Source organism: Balaenoptera musculus, chromosome 6, assembly GCF_009873245.2.
Source record: "Balaenoptera musculus isolate JJ_BM4_2016_0621 chromosome 6, mBalMus1.pri.v3, whole genome shotgun sequence".
NCBI lineage: Eukaryota > Metazoa > Chordata > Mammalia > Artiodactyla > Balaenopteridae > Balaenoptera > Balaenoptera musculus.
The window spans coordinates 96,302,974-96,316,465 of record NC_045790.1 but is presented as its reverse complement, the minus strand read 5'-3'; the positions used below and the strand labels follow the sequence as shown (position 1 = coordinate 96,316,465).

The 13,492-nt window shown below is 44.4% G+C and overlaps 1 protein-coding gene across 13 annotated transcripts in view; it reads right to left on the bottom strand.

Moving 5' to 3' along the window:
• The window catches only part of ZNF618 (zinc finger protein 618), a 181,218-nt gene extending 168,071 nt beyond the window's left edge, over positions 1-13,147 (bottom strand). For all 13 annotated transcript variants that reach the window (XM_036856268.1, XM_036856271.1, XM_036856269.1 and 10 more), the window contains exon 1: positions 13,023-13,147. In XM_036856268.1, the coding sequence (XP_036712163.1) occupies positions 13,023-13,055 (33 nt within the window). In that variant the 5' untranslated portion in view covers positions 13,056-13,147. The remainder of the gene's footprint in view (positions 1-13,022) is intronic.
• Positions 13,148-13,492: the final 345 nt, after the last annotated feature.

Below are 13,492 nucleotides of genomic sequence, written 5' to 3'. Positions count from 1 at the left end.
TGGAAAGACAGGTGGATTAGATAAATAGATAGATTAGATAGATATAGATTAGATACATAGATGGACAGATTGGATAGATATAGGTATATCAAGTAGGTAGATGGATGGATAGAAAAATAGATAGATACATAAATAGATACACAGATAGATAAACAAATGGGTGGGGAGGTGGATGGATGATGGATGGATGGATGCTCCAGGAGCCCCATCTGTTTGAGTCTTCCAAGTCCTGGCTCCAAACAAGAGAGTGGGGAAGCCTTTAAGATGACCCCTGCCCCAGCCACCATCTGGCCACAACTACAGAGAGACCCTGAACCAGACTGACCAGCTGAGTCACTCCCAAATTCCCAACCCACAGAAACCACGAGAGACAAGAAATGATTATTGTTGTTTTAAGCCACTAAGTTCTGGGGTGATGTGTTACACAGTAATAGATATCTAATACAGATGGTGAGATGAGTATATGTGGGTAGGAGGAGGGACTGATGCAGAATAAATAACTTCTCTATGTGGAGCCCTGGAAATTAGCAACATCTTGTCTAGATACCAGGCCTTGTCTTGTATACCCCTCTCTGTGTTCCAACAGCCTCCTGCTTACCTACCTATTACAAGCCTTTCTCACCTCAATTGTTAATATTCCCAAAAGCCAGCACTCCAAGTTCTGACTCTCTAATTAATAGGGAAGGGAAGGGAAGGTCAGGGGAGGGGAGGGGAGGGGAGGACGGGGGGGGGGAGGGGAGGGAAGGACCACCTAGTCTAAGCCCTTATATTGTATAGTAGGGGAAACTGAGACCCAAAGAGGGAAAAGAGATTCCCCAAACCACAGCTGAGTTAGGAGCAGGGCTCAGACTAGAACCCATGGTTCCTGCCCTAAAGCCCAGGGCTATTTCTCCTCCAAAAGCCTGTGGGCTCCAGGTATCCCCAAGTTTGAGTCCTGCCTCCACCACTCACTGCCTGTGACAGTAGTCCCATCAGGGCAGCAAGCGATGCTGCAGGCCCTGGCTGGGATGTGCCAGAGCTCTTGGCTCCAAGCATACCTTACATCTGTCTGGGCATAAATTTGCATTCTGAATCCAGGAGGCCCCGATTCCAAGTATGTCAAATGTAATTAATTACAGCAAACCTTCTGCAACTGTTTTCAAATGCGGCGTTAAAGGCTCTGTGTGCATGAAACACATAGCCCGGGTCCACCGAGGTGCGCTGGGAGCTGAGGAACGGGAGACAGCAAGTGCCGTACCCAGGTCCTCAGAGTGGGGAGGGCAAGTTCCCATGACACAACAGTTCAGGACATCCCCTCACGGTGAGGTTTAGAGCAGGGCATGGGCAGCGCATCTAAGGAGCTGGATTCAGGGCCTAGCCAATCACCAACTCCACATCTTGGTTACTTCACTTTCCTCAAAGGGCTGTTGAGAGCCTGGAATTTGGCATCCATCTGAATTTGAATCCAACTGCCCCCTACAAGCTGTGTGCCCTTGGGCAATTCCGTTCACCTCTGAATATCAATTCTCTCAAAAAAAGGGGAGGGGAGGGCAGGGGAGGGGAGGGCAGGGGAGGGCAGGGGAGGGGAGGGCAGGGGAGGGCAGGGGAGGGCAGGGGAGAGGAGGAGAGCGGAGAGGAGAAGAGAAGAGAAGAGAAGAGAAAAGAAAAGGGAAGAAAAGAAAAGAAAAGAAAGAAAAGAAAAATCCCTACTTTCCAGGGTGATTGTATTAAATGAGATAATAGATGTTAAATGCTTAGCCCAGTGCCTGGCATATAACAAGCCAACAAATGTGCAATGACTATAGTTCAAGCCAGACAAATTCTACTTTGCAAAATTCAAATGAGACAAATAAGAATGCTAAACTTCAGTCTTTTGACAGAAAGAGTTCCTGATTAAAGAAAAAAAAATTTGTAAGGTTGAATTTCCAACACATAGCTCAAGCTCCTTTCAAACCACTAAGAGCCGGAGTACTAGGCTGGAAAGTGAGACCTGGGTTCAAGTTTAGCTTTGCCGCTCCCTGCAAGGTTAGTCACCCTCCTCCAGGTCTCTACGCCAGGGGAGCTAGGTAACCTCCCCACCCTGCCACTCTGTCCACTCTGGTTATATGCCCTCTGGGTTTTCTAGAAGCCTTGCTTCCTAAATCATTACAGGGAGCAGACCTGACTTCGTAAAAGAATGGCTTCCAGCCCCCCAGGACCCAAAATCCATAGCCCCTATGGATTTAAAATTTTATGGGTTTAAAAACCCATAAAAACCTGGGTTTTTATGCCCAAACCAGCCCTGAACTGTACTCTGATTCAAAAAGACCCTAGTTAAAGACTCAAAAGATGGAAATTTTTTGGCAATCAGAGAAATTGTCATGGGTAATCTTTTAGATTTGTTTTTGCTCATCTTGTTAGGTTTACTTTCTTCCAAAGTGTTTAATTAATGTTTAGGGGAATGGATAAGCAAAGTGGGAAGCAGTTTAATTTTTTCCCCCTGAATTACTAGTATCTCTCTCTCTCTGTCTGTCCCTCTCTCAAGTTCCCCATTACCCCTCCATTTTAACCACCTGGTTATGATGATACCTACACCACTACATCATCTTTCCTTCTCAATCCCAAACTCTTGAGTCTTGTAGTCTGTCCAGTGACCTGATGAAGCTGCCCTGTGACCTGACCCTGAGCAAGCTACTCCCCCTTCCTGGGGGATGCAGGTTGCCTTAGATCAGCACAGTCCAACAGGAATGTAATATAAACCACATAGGTAATTTCAAATTTTCTAGTAGCCACATTATAAAAAATGAAAATAAAAGCAAGCAAAATTAATTTTAATAATATATCTTATTTAACACAATATATAAAATGCTATCATTTCAACCTGTAAACCGTATCTTAAAAATAATGACTGAGATCTTCTACAGTCATTTTTTTCCTACTAAGTCTTTAAGATCCAGACCTAGAGAAGACATAATTATAATTCAATAACAAATAAATAAATAAAATAAAACCCAGTGTGAATCTTACACTTAACGGCGCAACTCAATTTAGGCTAGCCACATTGCAACTGCCCAATAGCCACATGCGGCTAGTGGTTACCAATACATATTGGATGGTACAGACTTAAATCATCTCCATGAGCCCTTTTAGCTCTAGACTCCTCTGATGCAAAAAGACTAGCCTCACAACAAATTCCACCTCAAGCTAGTAGCACCCCAGGGAAGTTTTCCTTCCCTGAGGCCTCATTTCAGGCCAGTTTCAGTTTTATTTCAGATCAGTTTCACTTTCTGCTTTTCCAGCATACATTATAAGAAACACCCACATAATGTACTTAAATTTTTATAGTTATTTTTCCCCAGTTGATGAAATTAAAAAAAAAAATCTCCAGCATCCAAAAATGTCTTCATCTATCCTCTCTGGGTACTCCAAGGGCTCTGGCTATGTCCACTTGTCTTGCAAAACTCTGAGCCCAAAATAAAACAGAACACACGTTCTCTGCAAAATTTCACCTGATAAAAATTCCCATTCTCAATTCTCTGTAAGAATGTTGGGGCTGGTGAGAATTTGTCCAGGAGGAGGCTCAAAGCTGAGAGGTAGAATGGCTAGCCCCTCAGGCATGCCGTCTTGGACAATAACACTTCTAGAAAGGGAGCCAAAACAGCTTCTGACTTTTAATGTTCCCAGCAAACTGCAAGCCAGGGGCTTGCTGAGGGACACTCAGACCTCCTCCACTTGGTAGGAGTCATTTCCACCCATGGGGGAGATATGAGATTTCGTTTCTCCCTGGATCCCCCCCAGGACCAGGGCTGGCCCCTGGGAATCAGAGATTGCATCCCTGACACAGAACTCGTTTCACTAGAAAGCAAGTGTTCCTGTGTTTTCTATAGCAGACTGGGGAGCGGAGTATCACCTGACTCCATTTTTTCTCTTTAGCTTATATGTGAAGCCTCCTTCTGCTTTGTCAGCCAAAATATTTATATCATTTTTCTGTTGACTCAATACCATCCTCACCTCAGCCTCCCTCCTTTCCTTTTTAAGAAAAGAAAGTTGTCACCAACATGTTTCTCCAGCTCTTCCCTGTTTATGAAGCATTTTTGAGTCTGTTAACACATGGGATGCTTGCAAGAAGCCTGTGAGGGGTATACAAATAGGCTGTTCTCCCACTTAGCAGATTAACAAACAGAGGGTACACCAGGGTGTGCAGACCCCGGTGCCTTCTAGGGCGCAGCAGGTCACATACAGTATTGAAATCAGAGGTTGGAAACTGACTCAAAACAGGAGAACACATACACTGCAAAGGCTGAAAAGTTCTGAACTTTTTAAACCTTAGGCCAGCAAATCAAATCAAATAAAAAAGATAAGGAGCCAATTCACCTTGTGGGCACCCATCTGTGACTCTGGGTTTATACAATCTCCCCAACAGGGCACTAATAATTAGTGATTAACGCTAGTTATAAAAATGAACACATATAAAATAAAAACAAAACAAAATAACCCACATGTAGGGCTTCAGAGTTTAAAAAGCATTTTTAAATATGCTGTCTCATTTCACTCCTTTGAAGGATTATGTCCATCTCAGGTCCCAGATGTAGAAATTAAGATGCCCAGGGACTGAGGAACTCGACTATGGTCGTAGAGTGTAACCTGTCATAAACCCAGGTGGTCATCCAGGAACCCCAGGGCCTGCCCTGCCCCTCTGCCACGTCATCTATAGCACAGGAGTGAGCGAGCGGGCAACACCACCCAACCCAGTGGCCCAGCCACTGCATCTCCCCTTTGATCACTCAGGGATCAGACAGAGAAGCAGGTTATCCAGCCCTGCTTTGATGACAACCCCAAGGGTGTCTAATTATAACAGGGAAGGGAGGAGTCAAGATCCTCTCACTATTTCTCAAGACCAAATTAATTCCTTTTGACATAGTATATGTGCAAATAGTAGGAAAAGCACTGGTTGAAGAATTAAGAAATCTGAGGCTTGAAGTAGCTCCGCCTATTCACTGAGGTTCTGGACAAGTAACTCCACCTCTCTTCCCAGGTACATGTGTTTGTGTGTGTGTGTGTGTGTGTGTGTGTGTGTGTGTGTATGACTAGATCAGAAATGACAAATTGGCTTCATGTGGTAGCCTCATAGTAAGAAGGGCTCTGAGGCCACCGGCCAGATTCAATGGAAAAGACTGCCCTGATTGATTAGCAATGTCTGCCACAAGCTTAAAAATGGGGAGTGGCGGCATGCATATTATTTATTTACCATCCCTGGATTAGATGTACAAATAACATGCTGCAAGTGAAAAGCACTTTGACCTTTACAGTCCACCCCACCAGGAACAGGACACTCTATATCCTCAATTCCAAGGTGCCTTAGACTGTTAGATACACCATCGATTTTATAATAGCTTTTTGACACCAAAAAAAAAAAAAAAAAAAGAGGGAGAAATAGTGCTCTAACAGAACACATCTACTGTAAAACACATTCCAATTTCAGAAATATGAAAATGTGGGAACTTGACCATTGAGGAAATACAGGATCCTGTGCTCACTTGCTGAGCTGGGCCATAAAGTGTTAACAATGACAGCATTTTCGAAAACTTACAGAAAAAAAAATTAAGCAAATAAACAGAACGTTCTCAGTTTTCTCCCATAAATTTTCCCTGAATCTTTGGCATGTGCAAACGGGAATCCGACCAAAGGTGGGGTCTGGTTGAACATCAAATCACACATTTAGCTACTTCACATCTAAGGGGCCCATGTGACCAGCTGTTCTGCAAACAGCCCTCTGAAGTCCAATTCTAGGGCCCATGGCCAAGACCAGCTTCTAGAGCAAGGACAGGGTATTGTCAAGTCCCTTCCACCTCAAGGCACCCCCCCCCCCTTTTCCACCTCCTTAGACATGCTGGGTCCCATTTGCCATACCTGCAAATCTGGATGATAACCCCAGATGCCCCCCAACCATTTTAAGGAAATGGTTTACACAACAGGAGCGAAGGGGGATGGGGAACTTTTAAAAAATTCTCCACAGCATGTAAAGTCAAAGGAGCCCTCTCTGATTTATTATTCCAAGGGAGCCGTGGGCTTCAGAGCCGGCTCTGAGAAAATCTATTTTCTTAGATAAAGAAAACAAAACACTGGTGTTGACCAAATGGCCAAACCCCAAACTGGTCACCTACTCTTCACTAGACCCAAATCCAGATGATCTGAGCTTTTTCCAAAAAATCAAATTAAGTCATCAAACATTTACTGAGCTGCTGCTCTGTGCCAGACCCTAAAATGAGTAACCCATGATCTCTGCCCTCAAGGAACTCACAAGCCGGCTAGAGAGACAGAAATGCGAACAACCAACTCTCATCTGTGGGACCAGAGTATCTGGAACGTACTGCAGTTTGGGGAGGCTCAGGGAGTCTCCACAGAAGAGGACATGCAGGTAGGTCTCAAGGTGGGGGGGGGGTCTGGTTTCTCATGGAGCAGAAACAGAGGGAAAGGGCACAAGAGACAGAAGGCCCAGTATGAGCAGAAGCTCAATGGTAGACAGTTCACGACGAATTAAGATTTGTCCCTTTAAACACTGTGCCACAGGCTTTGAAACAAATCCAGAAATACTTGGAGGAGCCAGAGCATCCCTGAAATGAAAGCACTGAGACCACTTTTGACAAGAAAGATGTGTAAGGTCCAAGGGATGTCTCATCCTAGTCTGGTCTAAAATAAAGCAACAACCAAAAAAGTGTACATTTTCTGTTGTTACCTAACTCTGCCTATTAAAGATAAGTCATCAAGTTTCCAGAACTACCAAAACTTTTGTCACTGGGACTCAATCTCCCCAAATGGAGACCACTGGGTCAGGGATCACTGACATGTACTGACCACCTTCTAAGGACAGCCTTCTAAGGACTGGCTGGATGCAACACGTGAATTGCTTCATTTAATCATAGAACAACCTTTCAAGGTCAAGATTATTACCCCCCTTCTTCCAGATGCAGAAGCTGTGGCTCCAAAACCGGAGGTGACTTTCCCAAAGTAACATAACGCCAACCACACAATGAGGCTGGATTTTAAACTCTGGTCTGGCTGACCTCAAAACCACCTTTCCATTTCACTAATTGGCGGGGGTGTCAGAAATTTTCTATGCTTCTAACTTAAGGCCTATCCTAGGGGGATTTCATGGTGGTTCCACAATCAATTCAGAAATGGATTTCACTGACAGACCATCTTTGCCCCTGGATCTTCCCCCACCCCGAGGACCCCAACCCTGGTCCTACCCACCTGCTGTCTTCTTCCATCTTCATCCTTCCTTCAGGCAATACTTTATTAAAACCCACCTCCTATGACAGACTCCTGTACTTCTTGACTTCAACGGCACACATGCTGAGACACAACATTCTGGAGTTGCTAGCCATCATTTGTCACTTTTAACTAAAGCGTTCTGGCCTAACCTTGGCAGAAGACTGCTTTGGGACAAATAAAAGGGAGGCGTGGACCACTTTTGCCAGAAGAGGCTAAATGGATGGAACACATCACCACTACAGGCTGAAATGCCTCAGAGCATCGAGGGTTCAGGAACAAAGTCCCACCAACAAAAACCAAGAGCTTTCAAAGATGTGTCATAACCTTTTGAGGCCACCCAGTAACAACAACGAGATGGAACACTGGTCTGGCCCTGTGCTATCCAATACAGAAGCCACTAGCCACATGTGGCTACTGAGCTCATGAAATGTGGCTAGTCAGAAAAGACTTAATACCTCCCCCAAAGAAAGAATGTAAAATAGCACATTAATAATTTTTATATTAATGAATACTGAAATGATAGCCTTGCAGATATACTTTGGGTTAAATAAACTATATTATTAAAATTAATTTCACCCGATTCTTTTTAGTTTTTTTAAAGTGTTACCAGAAAATTTTATTTATTTATTTTTGTTGTTTTGTTTTGTTTTGGCCATGCTGCACGGCATGCAAGATCTTAGTTCCCAGACCAGGGATTGAACCCGTGCCCCCTGCAGTGGAAGCACAAAGTCCCTCCAGGGAATTCCCCAGAAAATTTTAAATGACATACGTGGCTCACATTTGTGGCTCGAATTATATTTCGATTGGACAGTGCTGGTCTGACACATTTAAAAGATGAGGAGACCAAGACAGCAATTCTAGAGTTTTTAGGAAGGGCACACACACAAAAATACAGACATTCGCTCAGAGTCTGATTGGACTTTAAATATAGCACAAACATGAACTCTTTAACTCCACAAAAATTCCTCTGGCGATCTGAAGTAAAAGTGAGGAATGAAAGTAACTGGGGCTGCTCTCCCTCCCACCAAGACAGGGATCCCACGCTACTTAAAGTCTCCATTCCAGCCACAGAACCTGGCAAAGATGCTGTTTCCCTGTGGAAGTACATAGCACCTGTCCTTCCCGTCTTCTCCAAGGCCAACAAGCTGAGGTGTGTGCCTGACTGCCATGCAGCTGAGACTTCTTCACAGCTGGCCCTTCAGGCAGGCTCAACCAGGGAACAAAACATGTGGCCCAGGACACCTACCCCACAGGGTTCACGTGAAAGTCAACTGGGATAATAAATAAGAAAATAAAGTGTAAAGAGCAACGTGCGATGTTCCTGGAGCACATCACTGTCGATCATCTAGACCAGTATCTGTCAAACTCTTTTAACCGTGACTCACGGTAAGACTTACATTTATCATGCACATACATCGGCATATGTAAATAAAACTAAAGTTTCATGAGACAACACTTACCTTCAATACATACCTATGCCTCTGCTAGTTTGTGCTCCCCTGTATTCTATTCCATTCTTTTTTTGTTTCATGCTGATTGTGACCCACTAAATTGATTTTACAACCCACTGATGGGTCGTGATTCACAGCCTAGCCTGGGTATGGTGAATAAGAGGTACACTCCCCACTCTGTGATGGACACTGCTATTTGACCACTGCACCCCACTCTCCAGGATATGGGAGTCCAGATGTGACCTCAGAATCCTTCTCAACACAGTGATCCAGGCAGCTGTAGCCCATTGCTTGGAGTCAGAATCAGAGAAGAAAACTATTTATTAATATCTTTGTTTTGATCCAAAGATCTGATATGACAAATGCAAAAACTGAGGCTCAGAAGGAAAAAGTGGTTTGTCCAAGGTCATACAGCAAGACTTTGGGAGAGCTAGGGCTCCTGTGTACCCACAAAGCCACTTCACCTGCCATCATCAGGGAGGAGACAGGTGAAAAAATTTCCAAATTTCACCACCACCATGAAAAGTCAGCTTATACATCCAGTGAAACACACAAGGAAATTCTCATCACCCCACCAAGGAGAAGACATGAGGATTCTGAGGTCAGAGGAAGCAGCATGCCAAGAGCTGAGTCAAAAGTGGGGGCAGGGGGCGCGGAAATTGTATCTGACAATGGAGGAGTTTTTAAACTCTGTTTCTCAAACGAAACAAACCATTGGCTATTTATTTTCTAGGACCAGAGAGAGGTCACACTTACACTGACCAGCCATCTTTGTTGCTTTCCTTCTGCAAAAGCAAGAGCCCTTGTTCAAGTTCACCTCTGTGCAGGGCTGAAAGTATAAGCAAACCCTTTTTCTTAGCTTGGTCCAAAGTCAAGCTATAAAGCAAGCCCTTGAAATTTCAAACCTTATTAGAAAAAAAAAAAAAACCTCCTTAGGCAGAAAAGCAAAACATTAATAAGAGTCTCCTCTGTGAAACTGAGCATAAATGATCTTTCACCAAAATAACTCAGCCCATCATCAAATTACCACCCCTCAAGTCCAATCTGCCAGATTTTTTGCCCAATATTAAAAAAGAGTTTGGTGAACAGACAGGGCCTAACAAAAAAAATCAGCTGAAATATCCATTTCTGGTCACACTTCCATCCATGATAGGAGGTGAGAGAGGTATGGCCCAGGTCAGGTCTCAATCCTGAGAGACGCCAATAGAAACAAAAGAAAACTGACCCCGCCCCCAACAGTGCCATCATGCACCTCTATTTCCTTAACAACAAACATGATCCGAATAACCAATTAAAAAAAAAAAAGAAAGAAAGAAAAAAGAGGCCTACAAAACAGAGATGATTTTCAATTTCTAGCCAGGAGTTCCCTTTAAACCGTAGCCAACACAACAAAATTTCAATAGAATGGAATGAAGGAATCTGAGTTGTGTGTCAGGAGATCCAGGACACACAAAGGGACGTGCTGCAATATTTTTATTCCTTGCACCAGAAATAACCTGTTATCTACAACCCTGACTTTTTCTCAGATGCCCGGTAAGGGTGCCCAACCCACCCCTCCCCAGTCCAGGGCACAGCTCTCCTCCATCACTTGCTAAGCTGGCCCTACCGTCTCATGAGGCCTCCAGAGCCCTTGGAAATTATAAATTCTTTGATCGTCCTAGGCATCGGCCTAAATAATTCAACAGAGAAAAAATTTTTAATTACGCTCTATTTGAAAAAAAAAAAAAAAAAAAAAAAAAAAAGCTCATTCCAAATGTCAGAATGTGGCCAGTCAGCCCTGAAGGATTTTGTTACTAAAAAAGTAAAAATCTCCCAAATGCAATGGTGCTGATGGGTAATGTCGAACCTCTGTCACTGTCAAATATATTTCACATAATTTGTATCCCCTTAGAAAACTGAATTTCCAAAAAACGGGGATGGGAATCCATGGACTGGGGCCATCATTGCTTCTAAGACCAGCTGGTGACTGGTGAAAGGGGATAGGGTTTCCTGTCCTAGCCCTGTGTGACCCATCATCAGGTCCCATCAAGATCCCACTCCACAAATGCTAACAATATTTTCCCCTCCTTTCGGACAGAAAAATTAGAACTTCTTTTTATTTTTTTTGGTGCAAAATCCCCAGCAAGTTCAGATAATAATTTATCACAAATAACCCTTCAACTTTGGGTAGGTACCTTATTTTCCTCTGTTAAATTTCAATTCAGTCAGTATTTGTCTTCCCAAAGAAAAATAAGAAATTGGGGCGGAGGGGTTTCACCTTATTTGATTCTTTTGAAGGCCAAAAAACTACATCAAATACTATTTGCACATATGCTTTCATGTTCCAAAGACAAGTACCTTAGGGTTTGGCTTTTGTTTATATTTTGATTTTTTTCCTTAAAAAAAAAATTAAATTTTGATGCTAGAATCAGCTGAATTGGTCTTTTACCCCATTTTTTTCAGCAAAGTAAGTATTCCACTAGAGAAGATGGATAAAAATCAGAATTTTCATCTCCTCTCTGTTCTTCCCTCTTTTATCTTTCCTTCTTAAGTCAGTAAAATTTGTGCTTTTAAAAAAAAAAATCACAGACCCCCCCCCCAAATGATCAAGATTAATGGATTTTCCCCCCATTTGAAAGTAATCAAATTTGTGAAAAATACCAAATGTTAATAAACTACCAACCCCACATCACAATCAAAGAGGCTGAAACCAATCCGGCTATTTTTTTTTTTCAATAATAAAATTTTCAAATTGGAAGACTGAGCAAGCACACAGAAAGGAAAATTTTCTTCCTACCAAGGATTCCTCAACCCTTGTATTTATCAACTGATTCAGTTGCATGTCATAAAAAATGAGCTTCTGTGAATCCACTGTTAGTTTTTTCATAATAATGTTAATTATGCATATCTTATTTTAATGGCGGTCTCTCCTACAAATCTGTGGGCTACTCAATTTGTATAATGTAATGAATTTACATTTTTTTTCCACTGAACATTGCTCAGAAAAGGTTTCTGACATTTTCTGGATAAAACAACAACAAAAAAAGAAATGCTTAGACCTTCCAGGAAACAAAATCAGAAAACAGTCTTAATTATTCCATCAAAACAAAAAAAATAACACAAAATCCAACAAATACAGGGAAAAAAAGACAGGATTTCACTCTAACTTTTCCAGTTTCTGTTTTTCTTTAGAACCTTGGGATTCAAATGCAGTAAAACATAAATGAAAATTTTTTTTTAAAAACCTACAATTTTTGGGTGTGTCCAAAGCCAACATTTTAGGGTCTATTTTCTCTTTTAAATCCTTCCTTCTTGGAAATAGAAAAACTTTAAATATTGCCAAATGGCAAAATTAGTCTTTTTTGCCCGCTGAGCTAAACAAGTTCCAAATTACAATGAAGTACAATTTCTAATTGCTTCAATAAAGCCAATTCTCCCAGTTTCCTCTAAACTCAACAATTTCCCTCCTTTCCTCAACCCAAATAGTTTTTTTCTCAAACTAAAATGAGTTGGGCAGCCAAATTGACTTTGGTTTTAGAAGGCTTTTTGCTTTTTCCCCTTCAAAAACTGAATTCATTCAAATTCCAGCTTAATTTTCATTTACATATTATCTGGATTTGGCTTCAGAAATAAAAATTGTCTCTATACTCCTGGAAAGATCAAAGTGAAAATTGTCACCCCCAAAAAGAAAAAAAAAGAATCTCTTTCCCCTCCACTGCCTTATAGAGCAAACTTTTGAAAAAATAAGAAATAAAAAATATTTCTTTTCAATTTTAATTTCTTTTTTTTATTTACAAAATAGTATCCTCTAGGTGGCGTCGTTTTAATGGGAAAAAACTACCGTTTGAAGAAAAATTAGAAAAAAAATTGAGAAAGGGAAATATGGCCTAAAAAAAAAAAAGATTGTTGCAAAGACAGGGGGCCAGGGGGGAAAGACCTCCCGGGGGGTCATCAGGGACCCCGAGCGCACAGAGGGTCAGGAGGAAATTGCAAATTTAGGGGGGAGGGGGGAGAGCTGGAAGGGGTTGTATTTTTGCAAAATGTGAATTGTCCAAACTGAAATGGCTGCTCTGTTCTCTCGCCGCTTTGTTTTCTGGGCTCCGGTCCGAGCCCGGGGCTGGAGGGGGCGCCGGGTGGGGGCCCGAAAAGACCCCCCCGTCACCCCCACCCTCCTCGCACCCCGCGGCGCCCGGGGGGGCTCTCCAGACCCCGACCCTCCCGTTTGCGCCCACAAAAAAGCCCGCAAATGTGCCCAGGCACTTTGCATTTTGCAAATCTTGCAATGAAGTGGCGCAGCGCCCCGGGCCCCGGCCCCCCGGGGTCCCCAGCGCGGTGCATGCCCCCGGCCCCCCGTCGTACCTGCGGAGCCGCCGCGCTGCCCGGCTGGTTCATGGGTCCGTGCGGGAGGAGGCGGCCCCGGCGCGTCCTGCTCCTCCCGGGCCGGGCTGCTGGTGCGCGCACAATGCCGCCGCCGCCGCCGCCGCCGCCGCCGCCGCTCCCTCCTCCGCCCGCCCCGCTCAGGCCGGGGGGGCGGGGGCGCTGGGGGCGCGCGGGGGGGGCGCCCGGCCCTCGCCCCCACCCCCGGCCCGCACCCGCCGCCGCCGCCGCAGCCGCCGAGCCGCCCCTCGCGGGCCCGCGGCCGCCCCCCGCCGCCCTGCCCGCCCCCGGGCCGGCCTCGCCGCGCGGCCCGCGAGCTCCGGGCCTCGGCCTCGGCCTCCGCGCCGCCGGCCTCCGCGCCGCACACAAAGCCGGCCGGCCCCCGGGCGCGCCGCTCCCGCCCGCCAGCCTGCCCCCGGACCGCGGCGCACCCGCCCCCCAAACTTTCCCGC